Source organism: Paralichthys olivaceus, chromosome 5 (assembly GCF_024713975.1).
Source record: "Paralichthys olivaceus isolate ysfri-2021 chromosome 5, ASM2471397v2, whole genome shotgun sequence".
Classification (NCBI taxonomy): domain Eukaryota; kingdom Metazoa; phylum Chordata; class Actinopteri; order Pleuronectiformes; family Paralichthyidae; genus Paralichthys; species Paralichthys olivaceus.
The window spans coordinates 14,520,806-14,536,441 of record NC_091097.1 but is presented as its reverse complement, the minus strand read 5'-3'; the positions used below and the strand labels follow the sequence as shown (position 1 = coordinate 14,536,441).

General features: G+C 40.9%; 3 protein-coding genes across 5 annotated transcripts; 2 read left to right on the top strand and 1 right to left on the bottom strand.

Moving 5' to 3' along the window:
• Positions 1-379: 379 nt before the first annotated feature.
• Positions 380-3,737, top strand: LOC109638658 (hydroxyacylglutathione hydrolase-like protein). 2 transcript variants are annotated; one of them, XM_020101744.2, is made up of 9 exons: positions 380-520; positions 693-804; positions 1,124-1,188; positions 1,274-1,391; positions 1,473-1,581; positions 1,786-1,889; positions 2,412-2,513; positions 2,684-2,763; positions 2,953-3,737. In XM_020101744.2, exons 2-9 carry the CDS (start codon positions 700-702, stop codon positions 3,101-3,103), a joined length of 834 nt encoding a protein of 277 aa, XP_019957303.1. In that variant the 5' UTR covers positions 380-520; positions 693-699; the 3' UTR covers positions 3,104-3,737. The 2 variants fall into 2 exon arrangements, with proteins under 2 accessions (XP_019957303.1, XP_069381197.1); XM_069525096.1 differs by having other exon boundaries at positions 389-520; positions 623-804.
• Positions 3,657-7,969, bottom strand: narfl (nuclear prelamin A recognition factor-like). The gene is made up of 11 exons (XM_020101743.2): positions 7,839-7,969; positions 6,955-7,050; positions 6,712-6,855; positions 6,480-6,609; positions 6,214-6,348; positions 5,748-5,866; positions 5,469-5,598; positions 5,316-5,388; positions 5,057-5,194; positions 4,480-4,637; positions 3,657-4,342 (listed from the first exon to the last, which is right to left on the bottom strand). Exons 1-11 carry the CDS (start codon positions 7,953-7,955, stop codon positions 4,101-4,103), a joined length of 1,482 nt encoding a protein of 493 aa, XP_019957302.2. The 5' UTR covers positions 7,956-7,969; the 3' UTR covers positions 3,657-4,100.
• A 1,187-nt stretch (positions 7,970-9,156) lies between these two features.
• Positions 9,157-15,259, top strand: e4f1 (E4F transcription factor 1). 2 transcript variants are annotated; one of them, XM_020101883.2, is made up of 14 exons: positions 9,157-9,449; positions 9,683-9,798; positions 9,891-9,975; positions 10,623-10,804; positions 10,979-11,099; positions 11,195-11,347; positions 11,516-11,703; positions 11,825-12,061; positions 12,152-12,260; positions 12,377-12,594; positions 12,700-12,898; positions 13,007-13,170; positions 13,984-14,046; positions 14,197-15,259. In XM_020101883.2, the coding sequence occupies exons 1-14, from the start codon at positions 9,359-9,361 to the stop codon at positions 14,569-14,571; spliced, it is 2,301 nt and encodes a 766-aa protein (XP_019957442.2). In that variant the 5' UTR covers positions 9,157-9,358; the 3' UTR covers positions 14,572-15,259. The 2 variants fall into 2 exon arrangements, with proteins under 2 accessions (XP_019957442.2, XP_019957443.2); XM_020101884.2 differs by having other exon boundaries at positions 9,272-9,449; positions 13,010-13,170.
• Positions 15,260-15,636: the final 377 nt, after the last annotated feature.

Genomic DNA, 15,636 nt, shown 5'->3' with positions numbered 1-15,636 from the left:
GCTGTGTAGTGTAATAAAACAAGAAGGGAACTCAATAGAGCTGATAAATGTCCCTCACCTAAACATGTGACGGATGCAATACTTATTCTCAGAGATAAACACAATATTAAAGAAAGAAAGAAGGTGAAATACTTCCTGGCCCTGCCCCCTGGTCTGCATCAGTGTTATCCTGCAAACAAACACGTAATAATAAACCTTATGCAGCACCTTTCAAAACACAGTTTAAAATGAATAAAGTTGATGAAAAAATAAACTATAATAACAGAAATCCAGCTCAAATAATTCCATTTTGAATATTTATGTTTTTCTTAGAATGAGACTCGTAAATAAATGAGCACATTCTGTTTGGTGAAGTTAAAATTCTTCCTGGTTGAATGTTTCCGGCTCGATTAAAATGTCTTCTGACATGTTGGTATGTGTGATGTCGCGATACTTTCCTGCTCTGAGCGCACACATGTAGGATCATGATTTCCACAGCATCACAGGTGGAAAGAGAATAACCTGCAGCTGTCAAACTGAGGTAAAGGACTTTCTCTTCCACTGCACTGACTCTGTATTTGACCTGTAATGTTTCCAATGCAGGGAAACGTCGTCAGCATTTTACTATCATCATTATTATTAGTGTTAAATCAGCAGCTGCAGGAGGATGATCTCCACACAAGCAGCGGTGGCTGATTAAACCTTTTCCTCAGTGGTGCCATGAAGGTGAAGGTGATCTCCATCCTGGAGGACAACTACATGTACCTGGTGATAGAGGAGCAGAGCAAACAGGCCTTAGCTGTGGATCCAGCTGTACCACACCGGGTGAGAGATCTTTGAGAAGCTCACTGTGGAAAACAAAGTGATGTGCCCCCAAGAGACAACCAAACATGAGCAATAACTGTTGCAATAACATTTCATCAATAGTCTATGAGACCCATAACAAAGGTTCGGTGCACATCTATATATCGCTCATGCATATGTAGTTTGTTTTAGTTTTTGTAACCTGACAGGGACTGGAGATGAAAACTTTTCTGTATGGGTAAACTGGACACATTTACATGTTGGTCCCTTTCAAAACTAAAAAAGATTTTTAAAACTTAGAATGACTGTCATCAAAGTGACACATGTTTTTTTTGCCCAGCTGCTAGAAATAGTGAAGAGAGAGGGTTTGTCTCTGACGGCTGTTCTCACCACACACCATCACTGGTAAGAAGGGTGTTCGGCTCTCGGCAAGAATAACAAAACATTGTCGCACATCAAATATAATTACTAACCTCTTCTCACTGGTCAGGGACCATGCTCGGGGGAACGAGGCTCTGCTGAAGGACGTTCCTGGGTTGCGTGTGTACGGGGGAGATGATCGGATCGGGGGCCTGACTGATAAAGTCACAGACGCTCAGGAACTCAAGGTGCACACAAAGCAACAGGAGACTCTGTTTCTGCCTCTCTGTCACGTTGTCATTTTGATTTTGTGTTTTCTCTATTTGCAGTTTAACTCCATCAATGTGAGGTGCCTGTTTACTCCCTGCCATACCTCTGGTCACATGTGCTACTTTGTTTGGGAGGATGAGTGCACTGACGCCCCTGCTGTGTTCACAGGTCTTTGTCTATAAACATAAAGAGCTGCTGAACCAGTTGAAATCTGAGACGTGCAAGTTGTCAATCACTTTGCTCTGAGACCAATATGCAAGAATGCTGAATCCTTGTTGACCAGCACATTGTGCATTTTCTTGTTGTGTGGTTTGACACGGACTGAGCACTGCCCCCTGTGATGTTTCATCGCTTTCATCTTTTGGTTGCTAGGTGACACGCTGTTTATCGGAGGGTGTGGTCGGTTTCTTGAGGGAACAGCAGAACAGATGTACCACAATCTGACCCAGGTGCTGGGCTCCCTACCTCAAGACACGGTCAGTGGGAATCTGTGGTGGTTGTGTGCAGCCCTAAGTACAGTTAGCATGACCTCAGATAAGAGCTGGCGTGAGACTGAGTCACTCTGGTGAATAAACACACGTACAATGGAGCGTTTGAGTTCAGTCTGGCTCAGTCTCTACTTCTGTGTGTGTCTTAGGGATCAAGAGGTCTGGTTTTTGAATCATGCTGTGTTGTTTGCTTTCTGTAGAAACTCAAGCACCAGAATTCTGATAAACAAGAAACTGCACCAACAGTTAAATCATAAATCAAGTGTAATCTAATTCAAAATGTGCAATACTTCCATAGTCTGTGCAATACTTCCATAGTCTGTGCAATCCTCTCTGCATTGTATATATCCTAGTTACATTCTGTATATTTTGACTATTTTTATATAGTCTTCCCTCATGTTTACTTATTTATTACTTTTTTACTGATCCTACTTATTGTTTACATCCCCTCTGCCAATTTCCCCACTGTGAGATGAATAAAATATTGTGTTATGTTATGTTATTTTGTAGAAGGTGTTCTGCGGACACGAGTACACCATTAAGAACCTGAAGTTCGCCATGCTGGTGGAGCCGGAGAACGAGAAGGTTAAAGAGATGCTCAGCTGGGCCAGGGTGAGCTCTTCAACGTGAACTCCCGAAGAATAAAGCTCACAATCATCCCTGGTTTTGTTATTGTCAACAGAAGATCGAAACCTTACAAGCCCATCTGTTCCTATTAAGGATTCAAATCATATATACTTTGTTGGTTTCCAGTCTTTTCATATGTTTATTTGTGTCTGCAGGCAAGAGACGATGATGACAAACCCACAGTGCCATCTACCCTAGTGGAGGAGTTTGAATACAACCCTTTTCTTCGCCTCTCGTGAGTTTGGAATATTTACATTTATTCACGTACAACACATAAAAACTGTCAAGGGAAAATAGTTTTCTTATTTTCAGGCTCTATCAGTCTCAGTGCTTTATAGAATTAACACATTTCCAGCCATAATTTTTTGCGATATTGTAATTTCTTTCAGTCCTTAGTCTTTCTCATCCTCTTCCTTTACTGTAGGGAGGAAGGAGTGCAAAAGTTCACTGGGAAGACCGACCCCATCGAGGTGCTGCGGGTCCTGCGAAAGGAGAAGGACAAATTTAAGAAGCCTAAGGACAGACTTCCTCCCCACGCCATGCTGGCTTTGGAGTGGGGGCTTCTCAGACCCTGAGACCCAGACATACTCAATTACTAAGGACTCATAGTTTGAAAGACTGAGGTAAAACACATGACAGCAGAGTGTGGTGTTTGTTGCTTTCATCCTGGACTTAACCAATTTATATTCCTGGGTGACTGCTTGACCCCTTATAAAAGCCAGTTTAAAACCTTTCCTTTAGAATTGTGCTCTCCCACTCTGTCATGCACAACTAATTTTCTTTAATGTATTTATTGCTTCATTAATATCTTATCTGTTATTCCAGTGGAATAATGAGCTTCATGTCTTTGTCTGAATGTAACTGACTTCCTTGATATCTACGTTTGCTTTCCTAATGTTTTTTTCCTGTCTGGTAAACCTCATCACTTCTGTGGTTGAAAGCTAGAAAATTAATTTTCTATCTAATACAATTAAAAATAATTTCTCTGTCATTGACAGTGGCAGGTATGTGATATGTTATAAACTCTGCCATAAGGGTGGAGAAAGATGCAGTGTACATGACCATGAATATGAATTGTTGCGCAGGAGTGTACATCCTCATGTTCAGTTTATACAGTGACATAACATATAAGTCTAAATCTTTATTGTGTTGGACAGATTCTTACAAACAAATGGTTACAATTAAATAAAGTTTTTTTTTTTCTCAAAATATATATATATATAATCATTAGGTTAAATACACAAGGAATGATTCTGCTTTGTATTAATTCGAGTCACAGTTTAGTGTAACAGGTGCAACACAAATGAATGATTTACTACACCATACATTTCAGAGCATAATCAGTAGTGTAAGGAAACATTACCATACACATAATTCAGTTTGGCACAGCATGGCATTTATTATCTATGCCCTGATCTTCCACAGTGCCAAGTGCACAGGTTTTGGACACAGGTGGTTTAAAAGATGCTGGCACACATCAAATCTGCTTGTATTCAACTGTCCATGTAAACCCAACTTTCCTGCGCAGTTGAGACATAAAATGGAATTTGTGGACGGTTCTGTTTTCACTCATCACCACTTCATAGTGAGTCCATTGGTCATCTTCTCCACTGTGTGGTACTGTGTGTGCAGCAGCTCTTTGGCCCTCTCCTCCCCCACACTGTGGAGCCAGGACTGATACAGCTCAGCAACGTGAGTATCGTCTTCTGGCAACAGGGGGCGCTCTGCCTTGTAGAGCTCCTCAACCTTCTGGAGGAGCTCCTTTTGGTTCTGATCAGACGAGGCCTTCACCTGCCCACCGCCATTTAGACATCCTGAATATCAATAAGAGTAAGACAATCACAATTTAATTCCCTTGCAAACTGAAGAATGAATAACCACAGTGTCATGGTGGTACTTCTCTGGTGTGGCAAACTAATGCTGTGTCGGTTTTTTGAAATGTTCTTCTTACCTGATGGACAGGCCATAACTTCCACAAAGTGATAAGGCGACTTGCCCCTTTTGAGTTTCTGCACCAGGTTCTGGATGTTGCGGAAGCCGTATGTAGAAGCAAAGGAGAGCAGGACCACCCCATCCTTCTCAAGAGTCACTTCCTGGAAGTCTTTATTCCTGCAGCAGAGGACATATGTACCCCAGTCAGGCAATGTTAACTCTTATTTATATTGTAAGAATGCCCTTTCATTATCACATCTCCATGAAATTGCAGTCCTCATTCCTACCATATGATCTGCAAATATATTAAGATCTATATATGCTTTAGATTGTGTGTATAGTCCAAAAGGCAGAGAAATGCATTCTTGATAATGCATGATGTCATTTTCTGACTTCTTCATGATGTCACTTATAATATAATATGAATAATTAGCTTCCCAAAATAAGCTTTGAATTGTTTGTGGATATGTCAAAGAAAATTTGTTTTTCAGAGCATTATTTTGTTGACCTTGTCGTTTCACATTATAATTCAACATGAGAAGCTATTGTGAGCTCATTCAACATGTTTGAATGTATATAATAAGCAGTGGATTCACCTGAGGGTCTTGTAGGTGAGTTCCTTCACTTCCTCTCCCAACAGCTGCTTGGCAGCATAGGTGAAGACATGATGGAGGTAACCCCCTGAACCACTCCCTGCATGGCTCAGAAACTCATCTCCACAAACACTACTGAACCTGGGTAAAGAAAATGTAGTGTGTAAGAATGAGTTCATTACATTCTTCTGGAAATTCATCCTGTTGCTTATTTTGAAAGAAACAACAGGCTGAGAAAAAGCAAAAATGTTACAGAACTTACAGTGTATCCACGGCTGCCGGTTCCACATCATTAAGGGACAATTTTTTCTCCTCCAGCATTTTCTGAACTTCTCCTGTATGAGACAATGGAAAGAATAAGAAACAAGATACTCCACATCCATACACACAAACATCATTGTAGTAGTTTCTGTACCAGAGGTGATGACACAGTCTACTTCTCTGGTCTCAGCCTTGTTCAGGTAGAAGTCTGACCTCGAGGCTTCAAGCTTCTTGTCAAAGCAGGGCATTACTGCCACATGATAGATCTGCTGTGGACTCAGACCCTAACAACACACAATAGACAACTCAATGGCAACTCAATTTTTCGTACATTCCAAGGAGTCCACTGTCAGCACTGGATTTGCCAGAGTTTTAACTCTCACCTTTTGCTTAGATATTAAAAACTACATCTCTTATTCCTACACAACTTTACCTGCTGTTCAGCAAAATATCCTTTAACCAGTGAACCCATCATCTGCTGGGGGGAGCGAGTGGTGCTAATGTATGGAAGAATGAACTCCCCATGGGTCTTCTCTGCATAACATATCCAACCTGTATAAAACACGCACACAAACATATTGAAACACTATATTTAAAACATGTAAAGCCACTGATGCAACTTCTTGACCTCTTGTTAAGCATGTCAATGAGTAACATGGGTCACGACCCTGAGCATAGCTGCATACAAATGGCTAAACTCTGGATCATTTATCTATAATTAAAGAACAGAAATCTAGTTATCTCCATGAATGTAAACAACAGTTAATTAATATACAGTGTTGACAATACAAAGAACAGAGGGTTTTTAATTAGTAGGTGAGTGGAATTGAGGAGGAGAAATCCACTGCCACTGGTCATGTTGCTGGGACATTATACATTTAGGGTTTGTAGTGATATACCTGGACAGGCAGATGTCAGCATTGGCAGGGCTTTGCTGTCCTGCTCTTTCCTCTGTAACCGCTCCACAAACTCTCTCTGACTCTCCAGCAGGCTGAAGGTCCGACTAAAGCTGGTGTCAAACACATGATGAACTCCTGCAACAGAAACAATGAAATGATTAAAAAAATACAAATATTCAGGGGACACTCTACCTGCCTGAATCAATTCATCTTATTAATTTCCAGTTTTACTGTAAGAATTAAAAAAAGCTAATATTTGAACTCACCAATGCTTTTGAAGAAAGAAGTAAGTCTCCTGCCTGCCTCACTGCTGCTGAGGTTATAGTGTGCTGCAAGGGAGGCTCTGGACTGTGGTGACACCGAAACCACCACAACCTTCTGTTCAGTCACGTTGGCCTGACACACAAAGTGTTCACTGTCATTTTTCAAAAGGCTGCAAAAGCAATCTTGACCAGACACATAATACACAAGAATTCAAACACATGTATTCAACCGTACCTTGTTGTTTTGCAGCACTTTAAAAAGCTCCTCGTGGCTCTGCTGCGTGATGAGGACGCTCTCAGCTGAGGTGATGCAGCCACTGCAGGCCAAACAGTCATTCAGTGTGATCTTTGCTTTCTCCAGCTTCTTCTTCCCACCATCCTTCAGACATAAAAGCAAATGACTTCAAGATAACTGTTGGTGCGCTACAACAATTATAATAGTTCACACACAGGTTTTGTTTCGGCCTGAATAACCCACCTGGTTTACTTGGACATAACTTCCATCATCCTCTATTTGAATTTTGGCCACAGATTTACCTTGTTTCTTCTCTACTTTCACAGGTTTGACACATTCCTGCAGAAAAAAACGAGTCACATGTTTACATCAAACTATAAAACAAGTGTTTAAAGTGAATTTCATGATCAATATCATCTCAGCATCCAAAGGCACCTGGGAGAACTGAGTAACTAAGAGAAGGAAATAAGTGAATAGAAAATAAAATACAAAACAAATAAATAGAGCATGATAGATAAATCAAGGTTTCTTGTCAGATCCATCAGCATTTTATTTTCTTCGTAAAGCTTGAAGAGGTCAGAAAGTGACCAAACGTTTCAGAAAAGGCTGAAAAGACAAATGAAGGACATTCAGATTTACAATTTGAACTCAGTAAGTCAGGCTGCAGTGTTCCATTGTGCCATATCGTTAAGATAAAGGAAAACTTACCTAAATCAACTAAACCATGTTATTACCAACCATGTTATATCATGGTGCTAACATCAGAGCTACCGTTAGCGGCCAGCTAACTGCACACATGTGATGTTTTTAACCTTCTCGGCTTTTACGCCTTCACAGAGGTCAGCTTCCTTTACCAGTCAGAATCAAACCAAGTGGTTAAAATCACAACAAGATAAGCTTCAGTTGGTGGGGGTGGGGGGGGGGGGGGGGTTCAGTTACGGGGTCGTTTTCTCTCACTCAACAGACACCGACAACAACAGCTAACAGCTAGTTAACATGTCGGCTACTTCTGTATGTTTGTCCGCTGCTAGCTGCTTTTAAATGCGACGTGAGTTAATGGTTCTAACTATGTGGGAAACGGTCTAATGTTATACAACGTTACAACATGTTATAACAAGTTTCACAACCTGAGAGGGGGTGATGAAATCATCCAGATCGGTCAACTGCAGCACACCGCTGAAGTGCGACGCCATATTTACTGCCGTAAAGTGTTTGTTGTTTACCTTTGTGTCGTGAATAGCCATACAGCTATCCTCAGCTCACCTCCACATGTAGTCTATTGGTACTTCAATACTACGAAAAAACTACTACTACTATTACTACTACTACTCAATAATAATAATAATAATAATAAAACCACTAAACCCTGGCCTACATTTTCATCTTTTTTGTGTATAATATGAGCTAATTCTACCTGATTATTTAGTCTCTGTTTTACATACTTCATATTTATTTTTAATAGCAGCAATAGAGAAATGTAGAATGATTTTATCACACAGTTTTCTGTTTCTGTTTCTTGTGTCAACACTGAACTGTCCTCACTTGCTACTTCTGTGTGTAGTGCCCCTTGTTCTCACCCTTGAATACTCAAATGTCAAATGTTTGTAAAGGAGAAAACTCACTGCCAGGTCCTGAACCTCCAACAAGCTAAGTCACAAAAATATGATTCTTTTGTCCTGTTCGCTGATCCTGCACACCAACTTTAACTGTAGCTTTTTTTGTCCTAAAAAAGTACAGGTACAACTGATGAATAATCAAGTTAAGGAGGATATGAGATAATCCTATTAACTATATATTTTTTCTTTCTTTCTTTAATATTGGTCAAGTTGAGTTTATTTGTCTAAAAAATATTAATACGACACTATGAACCACTGAAATGAAGCAACTGACTATCCACATGTTACAATACAATATTATTGTTGTTATTATCAGTATTATAATAATTAACATTATTTGCACAACACATTTCATACAAGAAATGCAGCTCAGAGTGCTTTACATACAATATAGATACAAATAAAAACGTTTATAAAAATAAAGACAAAAGTTAAAATGTAATTTTTATCAGAGAACAGATTTGAAGTAACATAAGAAAATGTTAAAATGACATTAAAAAGAAAAGGAAATAAAAAGAAATACAATTTAATAAAAAAAATGATAGTTATTAAAGTGCAGTAGTTCAAGTTAAAAATGAACAATTAAAATCAGTTGTGAGATCACACTAAATTAGTGCAGAAATAGAGAATTAAGATCTTATGGACGAGAAAAGAGTAAAAACTAAATAAAAAGATTAAATTAGTTAGTAAGATCCATAACCAGTATAGTAAAATATTTAAAAATTGATGACCTGAGAGAATACTTTAAAAATAATGATGATATGTTCTTGTTATTCCAGTTATAATATCAATGTTAATGTTTATACATTCAGAAAAGTATCATTAGCAGCTGGAGTATTTTAAACCTATTATTATAATTACATTAAAACAAAAGTCTAAAGTTAATTCGGTTATTTTCTTCTTTCTTCTTCTCTGCCTGTGAGGAGACGCACGCACGCGCTCTTCTTGTTGTTATGACTACGGGGTCGTAAATCCGCCATGTTTTCCCTCCGCGGAGCAGCGTTGCGACAGAGACGCAGAATTCGAACGACATGAATGTAGAGAATAATCTTACGGCAGAAACAGAGCAAACGAAGAACGGCACCGAGACCATCACCATCCAGACCACGCTGGGAGACGAAGGTCAGTCCGCCAACACAAACACGCACCGGCCGCAGCGTTTGGGCCTCGCTAACTTCTTCCACCGTGAAACGTTGCTAGCAGCTAGCTGTCGTTAGCAACCTTCGCAGCTTCGCTTGCCCGCCGCAGCGTCAGAAGTTCCGCAAAGTGTTTGTGTTTACGTGAGCTAGCTGGTAGCTTGCAGCGCTGGCCGAAAGTTCATCTCCTGTAAAGAGGTTTCGTCTGTGTCTCGTCAGATGAGGACGTGCACCGGTGCGGACGCTGTCAGTCCGAGTTCTCCACGCTGGAAGCTTTCATCCAGCACAAGCTGCACCAGGGCTGCAGGCGGGAGGAGAGCGGCGACAACCAGGAGGTACGAGCGGTGATGTGTTGGTTTGTTGTACTGTGCATTGAGCACTGTGAACAGCAGAGGTGGGACAAATGTCGATCCCTGCGTTTTGCTAGGTCACTGCAGCCATCGGGACAACTTCCTCTGAGGTGAAAACAGCTGAAGGTGCATCATCGGATGAGCCAGAGAAGACCACTAACGGTGGGTTAACACAAGGATCCATCGTGTTTTCTGTTTATTACCAACACCCAGCTAAAACTAACTAAGTCCAATATACCAGTCCTGAACCGAATCCTTCCTTCATGAAGCCTTGCATGTCATAAATTGACATTTTGGGGGAATTGGGCTGTTGGCCAAACAGAACATGACATTTAATGTCATCACCCTGTGCCGGACGAAATCATGGTGATATTTCTTAAATGTTAAAAATCAAATGGTTAATAGATGTGCAGCGAAACTGATCTGTAGGTGAATTACTAATCCAAATATTTGTTAGTTGCAGCCACATTGACTCAGGCTTTTCATTATAGATTGTTGTTTATTGCAAAAAATGTCATTGAATAGTGTCAAATGCATGTTAAATATTTCTTAACTGACAAGGTGACTTGATTTATCCAAAGTTACAACCATATGAGGCAAAGAAAAGCATCATATCTACTCATTTAAGATAATTATATCTGCACATGTCCAGCGCTTTTACTTTAAAGATGACAGAAGCAATAAAGTAAATAAAAATAAAATTATTAAATAATAATTATTTAAAATACTATTCAGCTCTAGTCCACACTGTTTCAACCTGTTAATTAGATCTTTATATTATATTGTCATTATATTTGTTTTTTACACAGATGAAACCGGCGGTCTGCTGGGACGAGGTCGCAGGAAAAGAGTAGCTTCCCTTAAAGTCACTGACCAGTCAGATGGGACTGAAGAATCCATATCTGACAATGCTGACAGTGACAAGCTTGTTTACAAAGTCAGCCAAGATGGACGCTACATTTGCCAACTGTGTGAAAAGACATTTAAAACAGTGAGTCACACATTAACTTGTCTTTATTAAAATATGTTTTACTTTATGATATCATGAGATTGTCTAATTGTTTGAAATCCTGTTCATAAGTTATTCCCAACAGTCTATTTATTTTACTTTAGTGTGTTTACTGCCAATGTTGACTCTTAAATTAACTCTATTTTCCCCCCACAGACAAACATCTTGAGAACTCACATGAAAACCCACAGTGACCAGAAGAACTTCTCATGTGACCTGTGTGGGACCTCTTTTCGTACCAAAGGCTCCCTGATTCGCCACAACCGTCGTCACACTGGTACAGAGCGGAAACTTAGCCACTGTTTTGTTTTGAATCCCTATCCTCCAAGCTTGACGTAATGATAATGCTGCTTTCTTCCTGTTCTCTTACAGATGAGCGGCCATATCGTTGCACCCTCTGTGGTCAGTCCTTCAGAGAGTCGGGTGCCCTCACCAGACACCTGAAGGCCCTCACACCCTGCACAGAGAAGATCCGCTTCGTTCAGTACAAGGAGATCTTAGTCAGCAAAGATGGAGCACAGAAAGGTCAGATTTATACAGGAGGAGTTGTGACTTGGAAGAGAGTAAAAAGGGTTTAAAAGTTGTTTCCTGTTTCTCTGTCATAGTCCATTGTGTAGTACTGTATTTAAACAAAGATTCAGTATACTGTAGGAAGTGCATATAGTCACAGACTGGCTTGTGTGCATTGAGCAGGTGTCGAGGCTGATCATGCTGCAGTGGCTGGCCAGCAAGAGGTGGTGGTTGTGGAGCAGCAGCCAGAGGAGCAGGAGATGGTGGAGGCTCAGACTGCTGTCGTCAGTGTGGTAGAAGCTGGTTCCCAAGAGGTTCTGCATCAGGTCCACTTCACAATGGAGGTGGATGGAACGACGCAGGAGCAACAGGTGAGTGGAGAAAGTGTGTTAAAAAATTCCTGTGAAGGCTTTTACCGATTAGGCTTTTGTTGTACATTTTCAGATTAACCTCATCCAATCTGTTCTCTTTATCTGTTGTTGACGTGTCCAGGTGGTGGTGGAGCAATCTCAGGCTGAAGCACTGGCTGCAGCTGCAGCAGCCGGCGACAACCTCATCTGCCAGGCCATCATCAACTCTGGCATTGCACTAGAGACGGAGGAAACAGTAGTTGAGGAGACCTCACAGGAAACTGAGGAGATGGATAAAATGGTCTCTGACTGTCCTGATGTTGATGAGGGGATCACAGAGATCCAGGTTAAAGAAGAGTTTGTGGAGATGGAGACAGAGGTAGGCAACTGTTCATAGTAATAATCCACTTTTGCAGACTATTTTCATAACATTGTTTTTTTTATCAGACCTCCTCTGTTTTATTTCCAGGAAACCGAAGATGGAGACGGTCAGGTGCCAAAATTGTACTCTTGTCCACATTGTAATCGCTCCTTCAAGGGACTAAACTACTTCCGTTTTCATGTCAAGGGCCATTTGGGTACGTCCACAACCTGTATACTTTATTAAACTATCAAACAATCACTTAAAAGAAAGCTGTTGAAGGAACACCGCCTTAATGTTGGTCTAAAAGATCAATATTGTCTCTTTTTGCAGGTTATAAGCCCTTCAAGTGCACACTCTGCCAAAAAGAGTTTCTGACTGGTTACCTGCTGAAGAAACACATGGAAGTCCACGTCAGTGAGAGGAGATATAAATGTGGCGAGTGTGGTAAGCTGTACAAAACTGTTGGACACGTACGTGAGCACATGAGGGCCCACTCGGACGAAAGACCCTACCACTGTGCCAGATGCAGCAAAGGATACAAAACCAAGGTGATTTCAGTGTAAATGACAACTGCTGTTTGTAAATATTAATTGTATTGGATGGAATTTTTCTGCTTTTTCCAAACTCCAACGCACCTTCTTTTTCTTGCTCAGAATGCCCTTCAGGTGCATCAGCGGACTCATGGTGAGGACAAACCCTATGTGTGTCAATTCTGCTTGAGAGGCTTCAGGGAGAAAGGTTCTCTGGTGCGACATATTCGCCATCACACCGGAGAGAAGCCCTTTAAATGCCAAAAGTGTGGGAGGGGTTTTGCTGAGCACGGGACCCTCAATCGTCACATGCGTGCTAAAGGTCAGTGTGATGGATAGAAATCAAAATAAATCTGCCATTGTGTTGTTATTATTTGCAGCAAGTGATATTAGGTGTTAGTGTTAGTGAGCTGGTTTTGATTTCCACCAGGAGGCTGCCATAACGAAGATTCCAGTGAGTCACAGGTCACAGTAACTGAGGAGCAGACGTCAGTCGACAGCCTCGCTACAGCAGCCATCATCTCAGAGGACCCTCACGCTGTCCTGGTGGAGTTCTCCTCTGTGGTGGCAGACACACAGGAGTATATCATCAAGGTGAGAGCCACAGGGATTAGAGGAAAGGGAAAGAATGGTTGCTTCTTATTGAGCGGGAAAAACAGCACAGTCTATGTGCTCAAGCTTTGAAGCATGTTGTAAATCTGTCCACACCCCAATCCTGGTATTGTTTTTTTTTCTAACATTAATTAATAGCAAAATACATATATATACACATCACTGATTGAAGTACAAAACAATTTCACTCTTCTCTTGGTACAGAATTATCACATCTGTGGGGTTTTGAGTTGTTTGCTGTTTGAGAACCAATCACTCAAACAGTTCCTTTGCCAAGTGCAGGGAGTTTTAATGGAAAGTCAAGGGAATAACAGCCTTAGAGAAGGATAACAAGGCTGGAGAGAGCCACAAACGAGTAAACCACTTATTACCCCTTGGATTAGCGTAATAATAAATAGCTGGTGGAGGCAGTAGCTGTCTTTGTAGCAGGCTATAGGGAAGTATTTCACAAAGCTCTCTTTTCTAAAAACAGAAAAAACCTTTACCTGTGAAGTGGAATGGTCAAAAATACATCATTTCACTCTAAAAGTCTGGTCCTGGAGGAAACCATAGGTCCAGGCTTCTAACACTTTATTTTATCATTGAGTAACTGACTGAAATATTTTGCCTTTTGTGATTCATTCAGCAGTATTTTCCAAAAATTTGTGTTTCGCGAAAATTCAGTAAGACATTGCCTTATCGTTCTGAGCTGTTTTTATTTCAAGTTATTAGCATTCAAATGCACATTATCAGTGTTGGGTGCAATGCGTTGCAGCTTTTCTTTAGCTAATGTGATCTGCTCTTCTCGCTCTCCAGACTCAAACGGACGAGGAAGTGCAGGAAGAAGAGGTTACACTCATTCAAGACGGCCAAAATGAGGTCAGTACACATGCGAAGGTGTTAATCTAAGTGTTTTCTTAGGTTCATATAATAACTGTTACATTTATTTAAAATATATAATATATAATTGTTAGTGATATTTGTGTTGTCTTTATAAGTAATGCATCATATTAAACCTCTCCCTGCCAGATGGGAAACCACATTATGAAAGTGGTGCAGCGGATTGTCAACCAGTCCCGCAGCGCCGGCGGCACAGGCAGCCATCAAATCATTGTGCGTAATGTGACGGTGGACGAGGAGGGCCCGACCATCTCCGACTGCGGTGACACCATCACCATCGCTACGCCCGAGAGCCTGACGGAGCAGGTGGCCATGACGCTGGCCTCCGCCATCAGCGACGGCACGCTGCTGGCCACGGCGGAGACTGTGGAGACGGCAGACGGAACAGTTACTATGGTTACCACAGAGGAAGCAGTGGAGGAGGGAATACAAGTGGTGCAGCAGCAGGAGGAATATGTCATCACCACCCCAGAGGAGGTGGAGATTCAAACTGTCATTGTATGATGGAAGAGGACACACACTCTGGACTGTCACAATTTGGCTCCACTGTACCCGAGTAGCAGATTACTGTTCTGTACTGTAGAGCTTCATGTGTGATATTAACACACATGAGAACAAAGGCCAAAGTAGATAATATGTTTGTACTTGCAGGAATAGAAAACCCGTAAAGTGAAATGTGTACAATGTGGACTTGTTCTTTCATGTTTGATTTTTGATTGGTTTACTGAAATGAAGCGTTGCATTCAGTCTACTAGCTTATCAAACCTATAAGTGCATACAGTTTCAAAGAATAACTAGTTTATGTGAAGTTTTCACTCTGAATGCCTGAACAGTTTTATATTTAATTATATTTGCTATTACATTAGTACTGTTTCATTTTCTTATACTGCCTAAAATGGCCTGATTTCATTGCAGTTCTCACATCTGCTCTCTGTCGTCAAGGTCGGCTTCAGTTTTTGTAAACTCCACATCTCGTGGAGCCCTCAAAAGGCAGATCGGTCCTAAACTGTGCGTGTGTTCCTGCCTGTCTGAGGACGTTCAGGGACACCATCGATTCCCCATGTTACAGTGTTGCACTTCTAAGATGGTCAATCATGATAATGCATCTTTAAGCATGACAGATATGCCAGTAAACATGTGTTCAGTTTACTCAAGCAGAGTTTGCATCAAATAAATGCTATTTTATTATAAACTTGACTGAAGGTTATCTTTCATAAAACCTTGTTTGTCTGATGTTTCAGGATGTGATTGTTTAGTGCACTAAATAGAACCCAAACCTTATTATCAACACCAACCAAATGCATGTGTCATCAGCCCTTTTCTGTCCTACATTGTGTGTTGAGATTATCAACTAATGTTAGTGATAGTTTTTCTCTGTTGCTGTCTTTAAGTTAACGTCATCTTTATTTTTAGAAGTGTGTGTGTGGCTACAGCGTGAATGTCACCTACCACCTCGTCATGGGAACACCACCTGCTTTGAAAACAAAGAGTCCACTGCTGCAGTTATCTCAGTGTCTCACATATTCCAAGTCTTACTGATGATCTGGCATTAGCATTTTTCATTCCTAT

What these genes read in the sequence shown, in the direction of transcription:
- LOC109638658 (XM_020101744.2), top strand. Translation starts at nt 700, where the DNA reads ATGAAGGTGAAGGTGATCTCCATCCTGGAGGACAACTACATGTACCTG. An exon ending in CAGACGCTCAGGAACTCAAG is followed by an intron (nt 1,392 to 1,472) that starts GTGCACACAAAG and finishes CTCTATTTGCAG; the next exon opens with TTTAACTCCATCAATGTGAG. An exon ending in GCTCCCTACCTCAAGACACG is followed by an intron (nt 1,890 to 2,411) that starts GTCAGTGGGAAT and finishes GTTATTTTGTAG; the next exon opens with AAGGTGTTCTGCGGACACGA.
- narfl (XM_020101743.2), bottom strand. Translation starts at nt 7,955, where the DNA reads ATGGCTATTCACGACACAAAGGTAAACAACAAACACTTTACGGCAGTA. An exon ending in TTCTTTCTTCAAAAGCATTG is followed by an intron (nt 6,349 to 6,479) that starts GTGAGTTCAAAT and finishes TTTCTGTTGCAG; the next exon opens with GAGTTCATCATGTGTTTGAC. An exon ending in GATATTTTGCTGAACAGCAG is followed by an intron (nt 5,599 to 5,747) that starts GTAAAGTTGTGT and finishes GTGTGTTGTTAG; the next exon opens with GGTCTGAGTCCACAGCAGAT.
- e4f1 (XM_020101883.2), top strand. Translation starts at nt 9,359, where the DNA reads ATGAATGTAGAGAATAATCTTACGGCAGAAACAGAGCAAACGAAGAAC. An exon ending in GTGAAAAGACATTTAAAACA is followed by an intron (nt 10,805 to 10,978) that starts GTGAGTCACACA and finishes TTCCCCCCACAG; the next exon opens with ACAAACATCTTGAGAACTCA. An exon ending in TTCAAGACGGCCAAAATGAG is followed by an intron (nt 14,047 to 14,196) that starts GTCAGTACACAT and finishes TCTCCCTGCCAG; the next exon opens with ATGGGAAACCACATTATGAA.